Source organism: Pantherophis guttatus, chromosome 3, assembly GCF_059756535.1.
Source record: "Pantherophis guttatus breed Tessera chromosome 3, ASM5975653v1, whole genome shotgun sequence".
Taxonomy (NCBI): Eukaryota; Metazoa; Chordata; class Lepidosauria; order Squamata; family Colubridae; genus Pantherophis; species Pantherophis guttatus.
This window is the reverse complement of record NC_142065.1, coordinates 82993354-83015853: the sequence shown is the minus strand read 5'-3', so window position 1 is coordinate 83015853 and position 22500 is coordinate 82993354. Positions and strand designations below refer to the sequence as shown.

Sequence of the window (22500 nt, the reverse complement as noted above, 5' to 3'; positions counted from 1 at the left end):
CGAGTGGCTGTGGCTGCCGGCGTCCCGGTATAGCCAGCTGACGCCATCGCTGGTTATTGGGGGCGAATCATTGGCCCCCACGGAAAGGGTCCGCAACTTGGGTGTCTTCCTGGACGCACGGCTGTCTTTAGAAGGGCATATGACGGCCGTGGCCAGGGGGGCTTTTTATCAGGTTCGCCTGATACGCCAGTTGCGCCCCTTTCTGGATCAGGACTCCCTACGCACAGTCACTCAAGCACTCGTCACTTCTCGTCTGGACTATTGTAACACTCTCTACATGGGGCTCCCCTTGGGGTACACCCGGAGGCTCCAACTGGTGCAGAATGTGGCTGCGCGGGGGATTATGGGAGCGACGGGGCGCTCCCATGTGACTCCTCTCCTGCGCGAGCTGCATTGGCTTCCGGTGGACTTCCGGGTGTGCTTCAAGGTGTTGGTGATCACCTTTAAAGCGCTCCATGGCTTAGGGCCAGGGTACTTACGGGACCGCCTTCTGCCATCAATAGCCTCCCACCGGCCAGTTCGCTCCCACAGAGAGGGCCTCCTCAGGGTGCCGTCGGCTAGACAATGCCGGCTGGCGACCCCCAGGAGGAGAGCCTTCTCTGTGGTGGCACCTACCCTTTGGAACAATCTACCCCCAGAGATACGAGTGATCTCCGACCTCCGGACTTTTCGTCGGGCCCTAAAAACTCATCTCTTTCAGTTAGCCGGTCTCTCTTGATTTTATGATTTTATGGTTGATTTTAAATTTTGATATGGATTTTAAATTGACATATTTTAAACTATGGGCCAAATTTAATTATTTTAAATATATTTTTAATCGTACTTTATGTATAAATGTTTTATTTTGGCTGTTCACCGCCCTGAGTCTGAAAGGAGAAGGGTGGTATAGAAATTTGAATAAAATAAAATAAAATAAATAAATAAATAAAATAAAATACACCAAGGTATCTTCCTGTGTCTAAGAATCTTAGGAGATCTCTAAGGAGATACATGAAGATAGGTCCATGAAAATCCAGTCTATACCTCGGACTGATTTACACAGTTCCCCACTCTTAGAAATTGACATTTTCATTCCAGTGAGATTACTACATGCATTTGATTTGGTATACAGGTATTGCTTCACATATTAGGTATTGATAAACATGTGTACTCATTTCTGTTCATGAGAGTGAATCATAGTATGTGAGAATGTCCTGGAGAGATGGAAGAACAAGAGGAGCAGCAGACTAAGCAATGGTCAGACAACTGATAGCTTATCCTGTGGAAACAATAGGGACATGGCATATGTCTCAGATGGGATTGTCCCAGATTTCTGGGACTGTAAAGGTCCAGGACAGATGGTTGTTCAGACTCAAAAAATTCTGTTACTGTAATCTTGCAATAAATGTAGTGTTAATGCTGCACTCATGATTGGTGCTTCTTATCTAGACTACCTCTAATGGCGGACAGTATTGCCTGCCATAAATAATGGTTAATATCAACTCATCATTTGTCTACTTGAAAACAATTCACAATGGGGCTTCCTCCCAGACACATTACTATACGTTTGCAATCCTAGAAGTACGGTACATAAAGCAGGTGAGAGGGTTCAAAGCAGAGGTGGGTTTCAGCAGATTCTGACCAGTTCTGGAGAACCGATAGTGTAAATTTTGAGTAGTCCGGAGAACCAGTAGTAAAAATTCTGACTGGCCCCGCCCCCATCTATTCTCTGCCTCCCAAATCCCAGCTGATCAGGAGGAAATGGGGATTTTGCAGTAACCTTCCCCTGGATTGGGGAGGAAATAGAGATTTTACAGTATCCTTCCCCTGAAGTGGGGTGGGAATGGAGATTTTACAGTATCCTTCCCAAGCCTGCCCACCAAGCCATGCCACGCCCACAGAACTGGTAGTAAAAAAAATTGAAACCCACCACTGGTTCAAAGTACTAAATCCAAACCATGTCAAGAAGTTAAAGATTCTTATGGTATCAGAAAAGCCAAAGATAAATCTGCTTGTGGCCTTAAAGTAAATCCCTATGCTTTTATTGCAAAAAAAATGGTCCTATTATCTACCTGTATTTCTCACAGTTTAATATTATCCAGGTATAGCTTTTAGTGTGAAAAATATCAACTAATTTAAAAGCATGTAATATTTGTGTTCTAGTCTCTTCTATTACTTGAGAACTTTGGCTCCTAACACACTACTCAAGAGACAAAGTGTGGCCCCTCAGCCCTTAAAATGTTGCAGGTCTTTTTTACATTCATAGTGGTTTCTGCTCTGATGCCAAAGCATAAGATTACTGTCTTACAGCTTTCTTTTAAAGGAAAATCTTCTAGGTTGAAAAGATTAAAAATATTTTATAAAGGGCAATAACATAATTGGTATTTTTTTTTTTAATTTGATTTATATGCCGCCCTTCTCCGGAGACTCAGGGCGGCTTACAGTGCGTTAAGCAATAGCCTTCATACTTTTGTATATTTATACAAAGTCAGCTTATTGCCCCCACAAACTGGGTCCTCATTTAACCTACCTTAGAAAGGATGGAAGGCTGAGTCAACCTTGAGCCTTGGAGAGATTCGAACCAGCAGTAAATTGCAGGCAGCTGTGTTAATAACAGGGTGCTTTAAACCACTGTAGTACCAAGGCTCTTACATTTGATTGAGACCACATCATTGAAGTGAAAATATTCTTGAATCTAAGTTGTTTTTTGTCTGATTTTATTTTTGCGTTATTCTACGTGATTAAGTATGTTTTCTTGAATCATTTATTTTGTGACCTGTAAGGTAGATAATTAAAAAATGGAATTGCATTTTCAAATAACGAGGCTAAACAAATTCTGAGTAAGTATTAATTATCTTACTGAATAAAGATAATGTCTATTTTCTTAAAATCAATACATGTGTCTTTTTTTCCAGGAATCAGAAAGGCGGTGGAGGTTATCTAGTTGTTGATCCTATTTTACGTGTTGGTGCTGACAATCAAGTCTTGCCCTTGGATTGTGTTACACTCCAGACATTCCTAGCCAAGTGTCTGGGACCATTTGATGGATGGGAAGATCGTCTTAAAGTTGCAAAAGAATCTGGTAATAATCTTATTTACCCCAAGCCAAAATTTGACTTGAGATATAAAGCATTAGATAGTCGTTTGTGTATTTCTATCTTTTGGACTGTGTATTTATCATCTTTATTCTAGTAATACACTGTAGAGAATGAGGAAGATGACTTTGACGGAGATAGAGGGAGATCTGTTACCAAAGGATCATGGAAAAAACATATCTTAAGTCCCAAGCAAGCAGAAAGTATGTGGGAGCTACTCCAAGAGACATTTCAATAATTCACATAAGAATGGGAGGAGAATACAGCACAATCAGACTTGCAAAATTTTATTTTTATAGTCACTCTGAATAAAACTAGTGCTAACTTTTCTGTGGAAATCACAGTTCTGATCTCCCTAAATGGGGCTGACATACACTAAAAATTCCAAGCAATCTTTGATCTTAGAATGGAGTATCCTCAGGCCTACCTGGTTTAACCACTTTTTTTTTTTTTTTGCATTATAGCTTCAAATCATAAATATTGCCCAGTTTGTAATGTCTGTCCTCTTATCCACTTGCAAGTGGAAAGCATCTATTTATACATTTCGTTATTATTATTTTACAGGTTATAACATGATTCACCTAACCCCAGTGCAGAAACTTGGTCTGTCTAGATCATGTTACTCGTTGGCTGATCAGCTGGAAGTTAATCCTGACTTTTCATCTTCCAGCAAAAAATGTTCTTGGAATGAAATCGGAAAACTAGTGGAAAAAATGAAAAATGAATGGAATATGCTTTGCATTACAGATGTAGTCTACAATCACACTGGTATGCTTATTTTAATTATATTTATTATCCTTATTGCTTGCTAATTTGCAAAGGGGCTGCCATCATGTAATCATTTTCATGTGTCCGAGTCTTGTTCCTTTTGGTACTAATTGTTTGTAGAACAAGGACACTACTAATCAAAAATTATGTAATTTTACATACATTTAAATTTTCTCCTTTAAACTAGCCCCAGGTTGATATTGAACATCCAATCCATATTTGACCGTAGACATTTGAAAATAGTTTTAGCTTGTAGTTAAATCATGATTTCTTTAGATGCTTTACAGGTGGTTTTTGCAACCATTTCTTTAGAAACTGTTTGATGATATGATGACACTGAAAAAAGTGACTTACAATCATTCCTTGCACTTATGACCATCACAGCATTCTCACAATCATGTGATCAAAGTTTGGGTGCTTCCAGCTAGCTTCAAACATGCAAAATCAGTGAGGAAAGCCAGATTTGCTTAACAACCATATAATTCACTTAACTATCCTTGCAAAAAAGGATGTAAAATCGGACAGAATTCATTTAACAACTGTCTTCCTTAAGCAGTGGAAATTCTGGTCCCAATTGTGATCGTAAGTTGAGGACCACTCGTAGTTAATTTAAAATCTATAGAACAGCTCTTTACTTCAGAAAGCTAAATAAATGTATTTATTTTTCAAAAACTCACTTTTGTCTTTATTTTGGCCATTTAACTTTTACCATGCAAATGGTACCACTTAACTGTACAGCCTTTCACATTCATGTAAAAAAAATATGGAGATTGAACGGCCTTTTTAAAATAAATTTACGTATACTTTTGATTTTAGAAAGTATTTTTATTAGAAATTGGTTGCTGTAAAGTTTTTCTTGGTTTTGCTCTTGAATTTTCCTTTGTAAAGCAAAGTTATAAACATAAAAATATTTTTTATCCTTATGAACTTCTTTCAGATTTATTTATTATTATTATTATTATTTGATTTATTTGATTTATATGCCGCTCTTCTCCGGAGACTCAGGGCGGCTTACAATGCGTTAAGCAATAGCCTTCATACTTTTGTATATTTATACAAAGTCAGCTTATTGCCCCCACAAACTGGGTCCTCAATTTACCTACCTTAGAAAGGATGGAAGGCTGAGTCAACCTTGAGCCTGGCGAGATTCGAACCTGCAGTAATTGCAGGCAGCTGGTCTTAATAACAGGGTGCTTTAAACCACTGTACTACCAAGGCTCCTGTAATTTTTGCAAATCTGTAAAGATTTGCCCCTTATTCAGCTTTGTCCTTTAATTTTTCTTTTTTTCAAGAAAATATGGTCACCTTGGTGAAGTGCCTAAAACCTTCCAGCAAGGTGTGCTACTAGTTGTGTGTTTCTTGTTTTTCTAAGCTGCAAACAGTGAATGGGTGACTCAGCATCCTGAGTGCGGATACAACCTTATAAACTCCCCTCACTTGAAACCAGCCTGGCTTTTGGACCGAGCTCTTTGGCATTTCACCTGTAAAGTGGCTGGGGGCAAATACAGTGACAAAGGACTGCCACCACTTATTGAAAATGACCAACAATTGAATGTAAGAAAATGTAAAAATTATTGGTAGTGCATGTCATCACCTGGCCTGTTCTGGAATTATTAATTTTGCTTTCAGCCTTGTCTCCTTTTTCATCTTTCAAGTTCTTTCTTCCAGATATTTTTAATGTATTGCTTGTGTATTGGTTTCTGTTATGCTTTTAAATAGTTCTCCTGTGCTTTTAAAATTACATTTCCAGCATGTTTTCTGAAAACAAATATTTTGTTTCATTACAATCTGCTTGCCATGAATTATTTATTGTTACTTTGTAGATGGCAACACAAGGCATCATATAGTAACACATCCACTATAGTTCTGTTGACATAATTTGCTTTAAAAATTATCAAAAATACTTTTTAGTTCTTTGTTTTCTTCTGAAAGGTTTACAGAGTTATATCATAAAGGAATGATATTTCAAAGCAATTTTGAAACAAATATATTTATAGTGAATAGTGTTTGAAATGCTAATTTTTTTTAATTTACTAACTTGATATGGTTCTTATTTTTCCAGTGTATCCGTAAAATCTTTTGGGAGGATATTTTTTCCAAGATAAAATTATGGGAATTCTTCCAAGTTGATGTTAACAAAGCAGTGCAGCAATTTAAAACTCTTTTAACTAAAGGTAAACAAAATAACTCAAATTCTTTATAATGTAAACATCAAAGAAACAGTGGTGGAGATGAAAAAATACTTTTGCAGTCAAGGGAAATGTTTGATCATTTTTCTGGGTAAATGGAGAAAAATAAAATTATTTTGATTTCATAAATCACTTATCTCACATCAAAGATTATTATTGTAGTTACAATCAAAATGTGAACAGAAATATTTGAAAACCCATGGAACTTTCATCCTGATTATCTGTTGGAAACCTGTAAAATCCATATAATTTTTGTTTGGTTAATAATTTTTTTTTTTTAATTTGATTTATATGCCGCCCTTCTCCGGAGACTCAGGGCAGCTTACAAAGCGCTAAGCAATAGCCTTCATCCTTTTTGTATATTTATACAAAGTCAGCTTATTGCCCCCACAACTGGGTCCTCAATTTACCTACCTTAGAAAGGATGGAAGGCTGAGTCAACCTTGAGCCTGGTGAGATTCGAACCTGCAGTAATTGCAGGCAGCTAGTCTTAATAACAGGGTGCCTTAGACCACTGTACTACCAAGGCTATGAGGAATTATAAGAACACTAAAGTTGCTGTATTATGAATGGAAAATCCCCTGCCTCTTGTTTTTTGTGATTTTATGCAGAAAAAAATAAGCTTTTCTTCTCTCCTAAGCTTAAATGCAAAATAAATGATGAATTACATAATGAATTAGAGCCAGATATCACTTTTACCTTTTTAGCTCATGCTACAGAAATCCTACAATAAACTTATTTGATGCTTTACATTTAAGTTTTTCAATTTGTGTTGAGTTTGGAAGAATCCTGAACTTGGGAGGAAGGCTTTATCAGTGTTATCAATCTTTATTAATCATTAATCAGCACAAATCATTAATCAGCACAAAGCAAATAGTGAAGCAAATATAATTACAAACCTATAAATCAGACAGGTTGAATTAAAATAAATAAAAGGGGTACACATAAAGAATTTTAACTAAAAAGAATATTAGGAATAGAAAATATTAAGACAAATGAGTAAGAATACTCACTTGTCAAAATGAAATTTTAAGAATTCAGTAAAATAATTTTTAAAAGATTTAAGAACTGTAGACTTTATTTACAAGTTAGCTCTAACAAATCCAGCTTTTTCTGTGATACAAGAGAGTTCATTATTACCCAGTGCTTGAGCTATGCAAAAATCATAAGTGGCGCCAAATGTTATGTTTCTACATCTCAATCAAGAAAGATATATGGCAAAATACAGCACAAGTGTATCCCTAAGATTGTGAGCGGATTTAGGAATGTTTTCTTAAGAATTTAAAAGGAGATGGATGTTGTGTGGACATTTTTTACTCCATTTCTGTTAAACTCAAGGTTCAAGAGGCAACTCAGTTTAAATAGACACCAGAATACTTCTGTGTTCAGCTGATACCAGCTGGTACATCTTTTGGCTTGATTGACATTTTGCTATACTCCAAAGGCAGATGAACTTGTGGATTATTTTGGACATTTTAAAAGATTAAATAGGTCTCACAGGCATCTAGAAGGCACATATCACACATTTTGTCCCTCAACCCCTCTATCCTTGGGTAGGGGGGATTAAATCACATGTTTTTGTCTTGTCAATTGTGGGAGGGATTGATGGTAGCAATCCCATTTGAGTCCCAATTGGTACACCCTGATCTAGCAAATATTTTGAAAAAGTGTCCAATTGTGCACATTTTAACAGACTTAGAAGCTAGTCTTTCAGTGTGATTATTGTAATTCTTACAGAAGGTCAGGAACAATGCACCTGTGCCACAGTACTTAAACTTCTGGGTTGTATCTATATCCAATTGCATTTGAGCTTTCAGAAAACAAAGAATTGCTGCCATAAATAAAAATACATGCCTTGAAACTGATCACAGATTCCCTGCAACAGGTAGCTCAAAGGTTAAAACCGATCCCAACCAACATCTTGCAATTATTCAAGATCCTGAATTTAGGAGGCTTGGCTGCACTGTAGACATGAATGTAGCACTGAATACCTTCATACCACACAGGTATGTATTTTCTAAAGACAAAATTAAATTCAACATTTGATGATCAAATCATTGTCAATATATCAGATGAGGAAGAACCTCAGAAATGTATCATTTCACTTATAATTTGCTTGTTCATGGCCAGAGTTGAAATCAGTTACTTTCTTCTTAAACCTCAGTTTCTTATTCAGAAACTTTTTAGTGCTGTTCGGTATTCACAGATCTTCTGGCCTGTCCTTGATGTACCTATATTTAAAGGGGAAATAGGTTTTTTTAAAAAATACAATATATTGCAAACACCTTTAAGACTATAGTATACATTAAGAAGCATGCTTAATATAAAAGTTAAAAATTGTATCAAATCAGAATATATCAGTTTCCTTCCTGATTATACATACATTAAAGTCAAAATTTTTACTTGTTCTAAAAGTAGTCACTTTCGTTCGTGTTTTTTTTTTAGCAATGGACCAGCTGCAATAGAAGAGTGTTGCAACTGGTTCCGCAAAAGAGTTGAAGAGCTAAATGATGAAAAGTTCCGACAAACAAATTACCATCATGAGCAGGTTGTAACAATCATGGGTCATGTGACCATTGTAGCTTGTATACTCTTTATTTCATACTTGTGCTGAACACTTAAATCTTGACTGTATTAACCTTTTAACGGCTTCCAGGCTATCAACTGTGTTTTGGCAACAGTGAGCTACGAACGACTGGCTGATCATGGTCCTAAGCTTGGTGCTATAACCAGAAAATATCCATTGGTTACAGGGTATTGTACCTTCTCTATTTTAAATAACATGTACAATATTTTTAAATGCATGTTTTCCTATATGAAGATATATAAGAATTGTTTGTGCTCCCTTAAAAGGGAAGCTCGATAATATAATTATGGTATAAACATAAAAGAGATTGGGGTTCTTTTTACCTAGGGTATATATCTGAATTGTAAAGATGTATGCAATTCATTTATTAATTTAACCCATCTATAAAATTGCTCAATCACCATATCAATTCTAGGTTATGTGGACCAATGCAATGAGTACAGATTTAAAAGGGGAAAAAAAATCAAGCAATTATACAACCCATTACAAGTAGTCCTTGAGTTATGTCCACAATTGAGCCCAAAATTTCTGTTGCTAAGCAAGTCAGTTGTTAATTGAGTTGTGCCCCATTTTATGACCTTTCTTGCTACAGTTGTTAAGTGAATCACTGCAGTTGTTAAGTTGGGACCACAACTGTTAAGTGAATCTGGCTTCCCCGTCGACTTTGCTTGTCAGAAGGATGCAAAAGGTGATCACATGACCTTAGGACACTGCAGCCAGTTGGCAAGCATCTGAATTTTGATCACATGGCCATGGAGATGCTGCAGTGGTCATAAATGTAAAAATGGTCATAAGTCACTTTTTTCAGTGCTGTTGTAACTTCAAACAATCACTAAATGAATGGTTGTAAGTTGAGGACTACTGTACAAATTCATATCATAAGCCCATTACAATCATTCTGCTCCAAAGTCTTGTAAAAACCCACAGATTTCATACAATCTGTTCCAGTGGGTAGGGGCAGCCACAGAGAAGATCTATTCCTCCTTAACCAGTAATTAAGGCCATATTTCTCTAATTAACCATACTTTCTTCTAAGCAAGGATTATCAGATTTAAAACAAGCCATAATCTTAATTTAACTTTAAACCTTGGTTTTATATTCTAGTTCATTTTCATTAACTAAAATTTCCAACTTCTAATAATAGGGTTGCTAAAACATAACCAGTGAACTTAGAATTTAGTTTTTGATGTTGTCAGTGATGAAGATGTGATTCACATTTTGTAAATATTGAAGATGTACTGTACCTGTAAAAGTAGACAGGTATCTCAACTGGATTGATAGTATCCAATAGTGTATTTTTAAATATTTGAAGTTAAATAATATATTATTTCTGAAATTGCTATTTAATATTATTTTCATATGACTTTCAACATTCCTTGTGATGATGGCCTGCTTGAAGGGAATTTAATAATGATTTCAGGTTCTTTCAGTAAAAGAAAAATGTACGAATGCAAGGAGGAATTAAACTCTTGAACAGAATTAGGTGACCTATACAATTAATTAACCAAAACATGTTAATACTGTGTTTCTAGTTTTGAAAATTAAAGTAGAATAACAGACCAGCCATTTAGATCTATTGTATGTGAGATTATATCTATCAAGTTATAGATAGCTATATCCAAAATTCAGCTGTAGAAAAATAACTATAAGCTGGAAGAAAAAAAAGAATCAACATTACTAAGTTGGTTAGGAAAAAAAGAATACAGTATTTCTGTATTCTTGCAATATTATGAACGTAATTATTCCTCTTGAAGAAATTTATTAGTCATTTATCAGTATCCACTTCATTATTGCTTGTGCAGGTACTTTACTTACCCATTTAAAGAACTAACCCTGGATGAGGAGGAAGTTATGATGCATCAGCCTGACAAAGCAAGTTATTTTATGGCCTTTAATGGTTGGGTGATGGGAGATGATCCTCTGAAAAATTTTGCTGAACCAGGTTTGTGACCTTTCTTTGTTAATTGAACAACTTGAAGTACTTGAATAAAGCATAGTTTTTCAAATAGCCTTCATCCATGGTTTAGTTTAGATGATTTATGCTAAGGATTGATTAATTTCAGTTCTTCATGTTGCTTGCTGTACATTTGGGTTGGTATTTCAGAGACTTTTTGGTGACAATGCATTGCAGGTAAATTAATACAAATACAAATACCATATATATCAGAGGTGTCAAACTCAAGGCCTGTAGGCCAGATCTAGCCCGTGGGGGGGTTAGATCTAGCCTGCATGGCCAACCTGGAAACAGTGAAGGACTGGCCCATGTTTCCTCTGCCAGCGAAAATGGAGCTCGGTAGGACCACGCGCAGCCCTCCCAGCCTCCATTTTGCCTGGAAGAGGGTTGCAGGAAGTCATCGCAGCTGAAAACTTAGCTCAGGGGCACCGCATGCAGCCTTCCTGAGCTCCCATTTTTGCTGGCAGAGGGTTGCAGGAAGCCGTCGCATCCAAAAATGGAGCTCAGGAGCCTGTTTTTGCTGGCAGAGCACTCGGGCTACCATAGTCGTCTCCGACAGTGACATTGAGCTGGCCACGCCCATCCCCCCCCCCCCCAAGGTCAAACACAACCCTAATGCGGCCCTCAATGAAATCAAGTTTGACACTCCCGGTATATATTGAATATCATGATGTAAAAATTTAAGAAACTCCACAAGGAATAGCATGTTGCCAGATTTTTGTAAATAAAATACACATATTAACTTTGGATATTCTAATTACATATTTAGTGTTATTGCAAAATCCAAAAGAGGCATTTAAAAATATCTTTATTTTGGATATGGAAATATAGAGTCAAAGAGTAGAAAAAAGACCTTGTAGGCATTTGGTCCAACTTCTTGCTTAATACAGAAAATCAACTTAAAACATAAGTTAGTCTCAGTAGCATAGCAACAGAGTACACTTACAAATAATTATTGGATTGAGTTGGTCTTTTCTCAAAAATATTTCTATTAATATTTCTAATAGCAGTAAAAGGCTCTATATATTTAATTTTGAAATAGATTTATAGGACAGCTGTAAATCCACCTAAAATTGAAGAAACGGAATTACAAACAAAATGGCTCAAAGTTCAAATGATTTTAGATTAAAATAGCATGTGAAACATTTAGGAATGATATCACTTTAACCAAGCTGAATGGTGAATTCTTAATAAAATGAGGATTTCATTTGTGGGCAAGGAAAATGAAAAGTAAAATGCATGCAATATCTTGCCTTTAGGTTATCTTTCTTACTAAAAAGATGTTCCTATAAAAATAAAATGTCCAGGTCTAATGTAAGATGATTTTCCAAATCATCATAACTAGTTTCTAACAAATGTAAGAAAATTGTAACTTTGGGATAGCAGTTGAATTTTAATAAAGTAATATTTCATTTTTTTAATTATTTTTTATTAATCAAATTTCTATACCGCCCTACTCCCGAAGGACTCAGAGCAGTGAACAGCCAAGATAAAATACAGATAATACAAATATTAAAAATCCCTTAAAATTATTAAATATTTTGGCCGAAACACAGATTAAAACACCCAATTTATAAAATCACGAATTAAAAATTTAAAAGAGGAGAGTTAGGCCAGGCCAGCCTGCTGAAATAGAAAAGTTTTGAGAGCACAGCGAAACGTGCGCAGGTCCAGGATCCTCCGTATCTCTGGGGGGAGCTCGTTCCAGATGGTAGGTGCCCCCACAGAGAAGGCTCTCCCCCTGGGGGCCGCCAGTTGACACTGTTTGGCCGACGGCACCCTGAGGAGCCCCTCTCTATGGGAGCGTACTGGTCGGTGAGAGGCTATTGGTAGCAGAAGGCGGTCTCGTAAATACCCCGGTCCGATGCCATGGAGCGCTCTAAAGGTGGTAACCAAAACCTTGAAGCGCACCTGGAAGACCACCGGGAGCCAGTGCAGCTCGCGCAGGAGGGGGGGTCACATGGGAGCGCCACATCGCTCCCATAACCACCCGCGCGGCCGCATTCTGGACCAGCTGGAGCCTCCGGGTGCTCCTCAAGGAGAGCCCCATGTAGAGAGCATTGCAGTAGTCCAAGCGGGAAGTAACGAGAGCATGAGTGACCGTATTTAACGAGTCCCGATCCAGAAAGGGACACAACTGGCAAATCAGGCGAACTTGATAAAAAATCCCCCTGGCCATGGCCGTCATGTGCTCTTCTAAAGACAGCCGTGAGTCCAGGAGGACACCCAAGTTGCGAACCGTCTCCGTGGGGGCCAATGACTCGCCCCCCAATAGTGGTACCTTGGAGCATCAATTTGATGTTGGGGCATAAAAAACCATGAGTGCATAAAAGGCCTAAGTGAGTAGGGTTATTTTGTGTGCATCAATTTTTCAAGCATAATTTACAAAAAAGTATATATGAGATTTTAGGTTGGTATTTCAGGGACTTTTCTATGACAATGCATTGCAGTTAATTTCATATTTTTTTGTAATTTATGTATCAGTTGAATTGATTTTGAAAGACTACTTATCTCCAATTTTTTCTGCCTGTCCAGTACCGATGTCTATAATTAAAAGGGCTAACCAAGAGAGTGACTTGCATAATTTTTCCTATATTGGATTTACAAAAGAGGCTTGTTAAAAATTTTAAGAATTTTGTGAGTAGAACAAGGGGAAAAAATTAAGTTCTAAGATATTATTTGAAGGGACTGTTACTTTTTATTATTGTAATTGTAATTTTTAATAAAATTACTCTAAAAATAAATTCAAATAATAATCTAAAATGAGTAAGAATGTTGAAACCACCATTACTGTATTGTACCCTAAATTAGATTTTCCTTTCTATAGGCTCAAATGTCTACCTTAGAAGAGAACTTATTTGCTGGGGTGATAGTGTCAAGCTGCGCTATGGGAATAAACCAGAAGACTGCCCGTATCTATGGGCTCACATGAAAAAATATACTGAAATTACTGCCAAATATTTCCATGGAGTGCGTCTTGACAATTGCCACTCCACTCCTCTTCATGTGGCTGAGGTATAGAAAAATGCATTTATACATAGTTATTTACGATATTAGAAAAATATATTTATTTTTTATTTTATATAAAATATATATTTTATAAATATATTTATAAAATATATTTATAAAATATATTTTATAATAAAATATATATTTTATTGACATCTGTCTTAGTAATTTTTACAGTAATCGTGCAAGGTAAGCTATGGTTATTAGACTTGCATTGCAGACAATTGTTTAGTCTGAGACATCATAGTGATCCTGCAATAATAGTAAAATGCCACTTCAGTTAAGTTAGTATCCTTCTAAACATCCTCGCATTTTTGGGTAAAGGAATCTGAATCTAGTGTAATATTAGGCCAGGAGAAAATAACCTGTTTGGATATACTTAGAATCTTGGATTTAAGTTTAGCTTAAAAAGTAACCCTGATTAAATGCTATTGAAAGCAGTTTACTGTAAAATAAGTAGAACTAATCTGACTTCAGCAGCTTTACTTTCTCATGTGTAAACTGTACCATAAATGGAACTGCTTCTTTTTTGCCCATATGATCCTCTTCACATGATTTGCTTTTAACTATGATTTAATGTTTTTTTTTTTAATGAAGCAAAGTTAGAACAGTGGAAGATAGCCTAATGTCCTCAACTTCATTAGCCTTCAGCCAAAGCTGGCATGGTGTGTAGCAATACATTAAAATTCAAAACATCTGAAGAACTCTGCTTTCAGTATTAGAATATGGTGCTCTTTTCACTGAATAGCAACAGCAATCGTACTTAGACTTGTATACCATTTCATTGTGCTTTACAGCCCTCTCTAAGCAGTATACAGAGTCAGCATATTGCTCCCAACAAACTGGGACCTCAGAAGGATGAAGGCTGAGTCAACCTTGAGCTGGTGAAGATCGAACCGCTGGCAGTGGGCAGAATTAGCCTGCAATACTGCATTCTAACCTCTGTGCCATCATGTTTTAGAGCAGGGCTGTCAAACTCCCGGCCCATGGGCCGGATGTGTCACACACTGGCCACGATCACACCTGGTTTAGTGAAGGGGAGAAAAGTCCTTATACGTCATGTGATGCCGCCGTGACAATGTGAGTTTGACACCCCTGGCTTAGAGGAGGATGCTCAATAGATGATGTTGGGTTATCATTCTCAGTTAATTGAGTTATTGTAGGAATAAATAGGGATGCTGGTGCTGAAATTTTTTTTTATGAAGAAGTAGGGTGCAAATGCAAGTTATGTAATGTAAATATTCATTTCAATACAAACTAGGATTAAGGTTAAGCAGAATTTGACCTTGGCATGAAAATTACAATTCTAAAAGGCCTGGTTAACTTTAAACATAGCTAGAATACTATATTATACCATACAGGTAGTCCTCATTTAATGACATTAAATGGTATTGGAATTTCTGTCACTAAGCAAAAAAGCAATATTGCACGATTTCATCGCTTAGCAATGGCAGATCTGGAAGTGCCCAGCTACCAACAATAAGTGAATCCCTGCAGGTCATTAAGCAAGGACCTCATGTGATCACTCCTTTCAACTTTCCCATTGAGGGAAGCTGGCAAGCAACATTGCCAATTGTAATCACATGACTGATGGACAATGGAATAGTTGAAACTTTGAAGATTGGTCATCAGTACATCACTTTTCTGTACAGTGCTGTCACAATTTTTAAGTCACTGGATCAGTGTTGTTAAATGAGGACTACCTGTACTGCACCGTTTGAATCAAAAAATTACGTACCGAATGATGTCTCTATCATTCTTCCCATTTTAATTTATTTTTTATGATGTTTATGTATTATTATGGAAACCATAGTAATTAGAGAATAATGGAATGGAAGTCCTATATTTGTCAGAAAAGCTCAGGCTGTAAGAAGGCACTTTTAAAAAAAATGTGTTACAATCTATAGGAAATGCTGGCAGCAGCCAGGTCGGTCAGACCTAATCTATATGTGATAGCTGAACTCTTCACTGGCAGCGAGGTCATTGACAATGTCTTTGTCAACCGCCTAGGAATTACCAGTCTGATTAGAGGTACCATAAAAAAAAAATGCTTGAAAGGTTTGTTGCAGGATTGCTGTGTTTATAATAAAGTCAAAATCTCTACGTTGAACTAATTTTGTCTTTTCATTTGTATTTATTCTTGTACCCTTGGCCAATTTCAAACACCTTTCCCTCTCTCCTTTTGGTTTTTCTCTTCCATCTCATTCTTCATTCTTTGTCTTGAATTCTTTGTCTCATTTTCTTGAATCTTTCTTGAACTGAACCTTTTTGGTTCTTTAAACCTTTGGCTTCCTAATTCGGTTTTGTCGCATGGTGTTTTTCCCTGATCTCCAAATCCATGCCTAGCTTTGCATTCTTTTTTTTCCTGCTGTTCTGCATTTTCCTATCTGTGGCTTCTTTGGCTATGCTTCTTGCAGTATATGATGGACACAGCTAGAAAATTACGGCCCAACTTGTATATAGTGGCTGAACTGTTCACTGGAAGTGAAGAGCTGGACAATATCTTTGTGAATAAATTGGGCATTAGTTCTTTAATAAGAGGTAGGCTTGCTTTAAATTGCTATTTTATTTAGTCTTTTACTATGCATGATTTGTTGTGAGTGAAGGACATGAACGTGTAAATTTTTGTTTGCATTCCTTTTTTATAAACGTGATAGTATTGTTTCATCATAATTAGAGATGAAAATTGAAAGATGGAAGTAGTGATGACCACTTTCCATAGCTCAACAAAATAATGAATAGGGAGATAACTTTGTATAAATGTTGTATTACATCTCACATGAACAACATATATTGTATATCTTGGTTGGTGCAGATGTGATGTGCTTTATCTCCCTAATAATGGCTAAAAGATAAGGATTAAGGTACTTGATCAGGTCAGATCTATATTCACAGCAGTGGTGAAATCCAAATTTTTTTCTACCGTTTCTGTGGGCGTGGCTTGGTGGCTGTGGTGTGGCTTGGTGAGCATGGCTTGGTGGCCATGGCAGGGGAAGGATACTGCAAAATCTCCATTCCCACCCCACTCTGGGGCCAGCCAGAGGTGGTATTTGCCGGTTCTCCGAACTACTCAAAATTTCTGCTACCGGTTCTCCAGAACCTGTCAGAACATTCTGGATTTCACCCCTGATTCACAGATTATAAGGCATTACTTTAACATGGTTTGTAACATGTTATAGTAGTTAGGATATATTGGAACTGTGCCACATTCACTATTAACAAAGGCTTGAAAAAGGCAAAGCCTGGTTAAGTATGTATGTACTGTATGTATTCAATTCATTCATTCATTCATTCATTCATTCATTCATTCATTCATTCATCTGATTTTTATCCTGCCTTTACCGGTATTATTTTTTTAAAATAACTCAAGGGATATGGAATTAACCACATTTAAACTTAGTGTTGACATTTCTAAATGCTTGATAGGATAGGAAATGGGAGGGATGTGGCACATTATCAATCATTTGATTAAGATGACGAAGAGACTGTCTATGTTGCTTTTGAGATATATTAAACTACATGATAGTTGTGTCTGATAAATACAATCATGTTAGGCTACAAGGCTTTAGGCTTACTCAAATGTCTCTTTTATCATTCCAATACCCATAGATTTTAACTTCAAGATAGTGTGCATGGAGTCTTGCATCATTACCAGTTATGCTCAAAGTGAAAATTCCATCGAAAAGATACTTTATTGTTCTTTAAATCCTTTAGTCAAGAAAATCATAAACGTATCATATACTAACTTGAATAGGTGTTGGATTGTGCATGTTTTGGGACTCAAGGAAAGCAGAATTTCCATATGACCTGTGGAATACATGTTTCTGTTGGCTGTGTTTACAAATTGGGATTTATAGCCTGAGTGACTATTAACATGATTTAATAAGTTCTGAAAATTTCACGTTCCAATGAATGAATCTAACAATCAATGCTCATTTAAAGGGGGTTGGTTTTGTTGTTATGCAGAAGCAATGAGTGCCTACAATAGCCATGAGGAGGGCAGGTTAGTCTACCGCTTTGGTGGAGAACCTGTTGGATCTTTCGTCCAACCACGTTTGAGGCCTTTAACACCTGCTATCGCACATGCACTCTTCATGGACATAACACATGATAATGAATGTCCGATTCAGGTAAGCATTGGCACTGTAAAGCTCTCTAGTTGTTCAAAGTGTAACTTTAAAGATTTCATAAATATTATGCATTGAGTAGTATAATCCATGTTTTGACTCCTTCATAATAAATACATAATCCTATTTTAATATGAATGGACTTTTAATTTTATACCGATAGTAAAAATTATGATTTAATGTGAATGCAAATTAAACTCGAAACACACAAATACAAATACACACAAATAGTCCTGAGGTTATCAAGACTCGTTCAGCAATCTTTCGAAGTTAGAATAGCGCTAAACAAGTGGTACCCATGACTGGCCCTCAAAGTTCTGGCCTTCAGAGCATCCTGATGATCATGTGGTTACAATCTGGGTTCTTGACAACAGCTCACACTTAAAGGTTAAATATTGTGCAGGGTAATAGAAGGCAATCACATGTTCTCCATTTGTGACCTTCCCTGCCAGCTTCCCATAAACAAATTCAGTGTGGGACTTTCATGTGCACCACTTTTTTTCCCAAAGATCCTCACTATAGAGTATGAGATTCCAAGGGATCTCATGTCCGTAGCATTTGTCCACATTCTATAATGCATGTCTACCCTGAGTGCCCAGACAGTCATGTTTTGTAGCATGTACCCAATAGCCTGCACACTCTCCCATCACTTGCCCATGGCATCCCTCTCTCTAGTGGTGTATTGTGCTCTTTTCCTGGGCTCTTGCCTCTTCCTGCTTAATAAACTGTATGGTACTGGAGTTACCACATGTCCACATAGTTTGTTCTAATTACAGGACGAACAAATGAACGTTTTATATAGAAATCTAGATAAGAAGTTTTACTTTAGCCTTCTTTCTGATTCCTAATTCTTTTTTTTAAGTAGCCTGTGAGCTTTTTCCATAGGAAGGAATTCCTGCTTATAGCAAATAAACAATGCAGACAGCTGTTTTGCTGATTTATTTTTTTTCCAAACAGAGGCTGGACAGTCCTCTGTGAAAATGGTCTAGCTGTGTATTTCTTAATTGATCTGGAGCCCAGAATAGATTGCCTTGTTGATTCTAGATTTCCAACATACATAATTTTCTGTGAACCAGGGCTTATGAGTTTATCTTCCTTATTTTGCATATAAATAGGATCTATCATGTGAATTGAAGCGGAAAATAGGGTGTCTTAAGTCTCATCTGAATGAGATATATGAAGCCAATTACCAGTACCTTACTCCTGCATTCCACTGGGTACTTTCCCTGTGTGCCAAATTTATAAATCAGCATTACTAAAATTACATGTAAATAATCTAGACATCAGCTCCCATCACCTTGCAAGCATGCTACCCAAGGCAAAGGATTGAGGGAACTTTAGGACATCAAGTTGGGTTATTTTCCATGCTGTGCTGGATGGCATGTAGTCATGAACATAAATTACCTCACCTCACTTCTTTTATATATTATACATACTTCTTAAATGCATTGGATTAAATCCTGTTATTCATGATCCACATGAGTTGACATTATTGTTATGGGATTCCTTCTGCTCCCAAGTGTTGTGAAGATCTTAAGAAAATGTCCCAGGATGGAGCACATATCCTAGAGAAAAAGCGATTTGCTGGAATTCAGAACTGCTTTGACCATTGTATCCCTATTTCTTATTGCTAGCATCGATCTGCTTATGATGCCCTTCCCAGCTCAACAATCGTTTCCATGGCCTGCTGTGCTACAGGAAGCACTAGAGGGTACGATGAACTAGTGCCACATCAGGTGTGTTTTTAAACAGTGCACTCCTTGTATATGTTGGGATGATCAAGCGGTGTTGATGCAGGTTCCAATAATATCCTGTTTATATTATTGTAGTGTGATATGCATAGAATTACTTCTGACATTTCTCAAATTGTAGTACACCAGGTAGGGATCATTATTTTGATTGGTCTTGTTCACTCAGATTGTTTCACCAATCCTACAAGCTTCACTCATGACCTATTCATAGACAAGTCAGAATGTTGGCCTGAGCCTAAGTTATAGTTACATGAAAAATAAAACATTTGATAATGTTACCTGGTTTGGTAATAGCAATAGCACTTAGGCGTATATACTGCTTCACAGTGCTTTACAGCCCTCTGTAAACAGTTTACAGAGTCAGCATATTGCCCCAATAATCTGGGTCCTCATTTCACCGACCTCGGAAAGATGGAAGGCTGAGTCAATCTTGAGCCGGTGAGGATCGAACCGCTGGCAGTCGGTAGAATTAGCCTGCAGTACTGCATTCTAACCACTGCGCCACCACGGCTCTAATGAAAACAACATTAGACATTGGACTACATTCTCCAAGAAAACAACCAAGCTCAGAGACCACCAAGGACTCCACAGAGTGTTTATTCTTATGTGTCAGCACTTCATAATTCGATCAATCTAAAGTCATGGGCAGATGGCCATTCTTCAGAGTGAAATAATTAGCATTCAAGTTGTCAGTGTCAAGCAAAAGTAATTTTTATTGATCCAAGTGCTTAGAAATATTTTTCACATATGTTAAAGCTCCTGACTTTCAACTGAACTATTTTTTAAAAAAAATTGTAATTGTCTTTTAAATTATAAGAAGCAATATAGAAAAGTTTTAAGTATTGAAACATATGTACAATATATTCTGTAGAAGTTGTTTTGAGCATGGAAAAAATGATGAATTGCTATTTTTCCATTTATTGGCAGATATCCGTGGTCTCTGAAGAAAGATTTTATGCAAAGTGGAATCCAGCAGCAACACAGTTAAAACCTGGTGAAGTTAATTTCAAGACTGGAATTATAGCGGGAAGGCTAGCTATGAACAGATTACACCAAGAGCTGGGAGCTAAAGGTTTTAATCAGGCAAGAACTGGGTCAGCTTGTATTGTGGTTAGGAGAGATGTCATACTGGAAAAGGTTGAGCCAGGCACCGTGGCTTGATGCTTTGTTTGCATATAGTGGACTGAATCAAAGTCGTTGTCAGCTTAATGAGATGGGCAGATTTATGTTAAGAATATACCATAGTTCATTATCAGCAGTAAAATACTTTAAATCCACAATTACTTGTCTACTGATTGGCTTATTACAATCATGACTGGAAACCAGAATCCTGATTTATTTGGTTTTTTGCTTTGCCAATTTTTTTTCCAGCTACAAGGAAAGAAAATCAAGAAATAGATTATTAGCCTTGAATTAATTATTTTATTTATGTGAAAACCTGTAACTGGCTTTTCTATGACTAGGAACAAATTATATGAAGGAGAATTCTTATGATCTTGGTTAAAGGAATGAGATTCTAAATGTTTGTTTAAAGTTAAAATCCAAAATGATGTTACTGATTAACCAAATGTATGAATATTTCTTCTGATTGGGTATCTCACTAACTTTCTCTCTTTCAATGTCCTCTTGTTCATAGATTCTAAAAATTGTGACACCTGCCTTAAGATGCCATAAATGAGAATTGCAATATGAGTAGTATATTAATTTAAAATATACCCATGATCTTATTTTTTTTCTCAAAATACATTTTTAGGTGTTTGTAGACCAAGTTGATGAAGATATTGTGGCTGTGACCAGACATTGCCCTAATACACACCAGTCTGTTGTGGCTGTTTCTCGAACAGCTTTCAGAAACCCTAAGACTTCCTTCTATAGTCAAGACGTTCCCCAAATGTGTATTCCAGGTAACCTTATCAATCCCCAAGCAGGTGTTTCTATCTCTCTCCTGTTGTTCTGCCCCAGCTACGGACCCCAAAGAATGCAGCACACACAAAGTCTTACAAACCTTAGTTTACTAAATTAAATCAGGTTTTTTTTTCAAACAAAGGCTGTTAATTAACTTTCTTAACAGCCTACAAGAATTCAAAAAATAAATAATCTTAATCTTATTATGGTTGGCAGAAAACCCAGAAGCAATTTGCAGAGAACTAAGATCAAGGTACAAAGGAGAGTGAATGAAGTTGTTCCCTGCAAATTGCTTCAGTTGGGGTTCCTCCTTAAATAGGCTAAGGGAGTGGCCAATTAGCCCCAAGCCTTACTCTCAAGGAGACCTCTTCCTGAGGAGCCCTCCTGCCTTTTGGCACCTCTGTGCGCCCGTGCATCGAGAAGAGGCTGCACCCATGGAAGCTTCTGAAGGCCCTGGCTGAATCCCCGCCTCTGGCACCACATCTTTTCCAGCCTCCTCATTGTCCGACTCGAGTGCCAGCTGCACAAGCTGCTGGCGCAGCACCGCACCAGCCTCCTCATTGTTGGAACCAGCCACCAGCCGCACAGGCCGCATACGGGCCACAACACCTGTCCTTCCAGCAAGCCTAGCAGTTGGCACAATATTGTCAGGCAATATTAATGTTTGGCCCTATTTTGTGGTATGAGCGTTCTTCCTAGAGTGCTTGGAATAAATGAACCATCTCTCAGGAACATGTGGTAGTTTACTACAGTTAGTCCTTTACTTACGACCACAATTGGACCCAGAATTTCCATTGCTAAACAAAGCAATTATTAAGTGAATCATACTCAATTTTACCTTTTTGGCCATGGTTGTTAAGCAAATCACACAGTCATTAATTGAATCATGCAATTGTTAAGCAAATCTGGCTTTCCCCATTGATTTATCTTGTCAGAAGCTGGCTGGGAAGATGGCAGAAGAGGATCCTGGTATCCTGCAACCATTGTAAATACATGTTGGTTGCCAAGTGCCCGAATTTTGATCACTTGACTGTGGGGATGCTGCAAGGGCGGGTTTCAAAACCCATGGTTTGCTCGTGGACGCATGTGCGATGCTTCTGCACATGCACAGAAGCTTCTGCGCAGAAGCGTCCCGG

At 37.2% G+C, this 22500-nt stretch overlaps 1 protein-coding gene across 3 annotated transcripts in view; it reads left to right on the top strand.

Annotated features, from left to right (window-relative positions):
- Window positions 1–22500, top strand: part of AGL (amylo-alpha-1,6-glucosidase and 4-alpha-glucanotransferase) — a 54764-nt gene that overhangs the window by 4477 nt on the left and 27787 nt on the right. For 2 of the 3 annotated variants that reach the window (XM_034437248.3, XM_034437249.3), the window contains exons 4-17: window positions 2895–3061; window positions 3639–3842; window positions 5215–5396; window positions 5905–6016; window positions 7917–8037; window positions 8477–8579; window positions 8688–8785; window positions 10421–10560; window positions 13400–13587; window positions 15999–16122; window positions 17548–17711; window positions 19343–19444; window positions 20387–20542; window positions 21213–21363. In XM_034437248.3, coding sequence (XP_034293139.2) covers window positions 2895–3061; window positions 3639–3842; window positions 5215–5396; window positions 5905–6016; window positions 7917–8037; window positions 8477–8579; window positions 8688–8785; window positions 10421–10560; window positions 13400–13587; window positions 15999–16122; window positions 17548–17711; window positions 19343–19444; window positions 20387–20542; window positions 21213–21363 — 2012 coding nt within the window. Of the gene's footprint in view, window positions 1–2894; window positions 3062–3638; window positions 3843–5214; window positions 5397–5904; window positions 6017–7916; window positions 8038–8476; window positions 8580–8687; window positions 8786–10420; window positions 10561–13399; window positions 13588–15488; window positions 15613–15998; window positions 16123–17547; window positions 17712–19342; window positions 19445–20386; window positions 20543–21212; window positions 21364–22500 lie in introns of all 3 variants that reach the window. The other variant, XM_034437250.3, reaches the window with a different exon arrangement.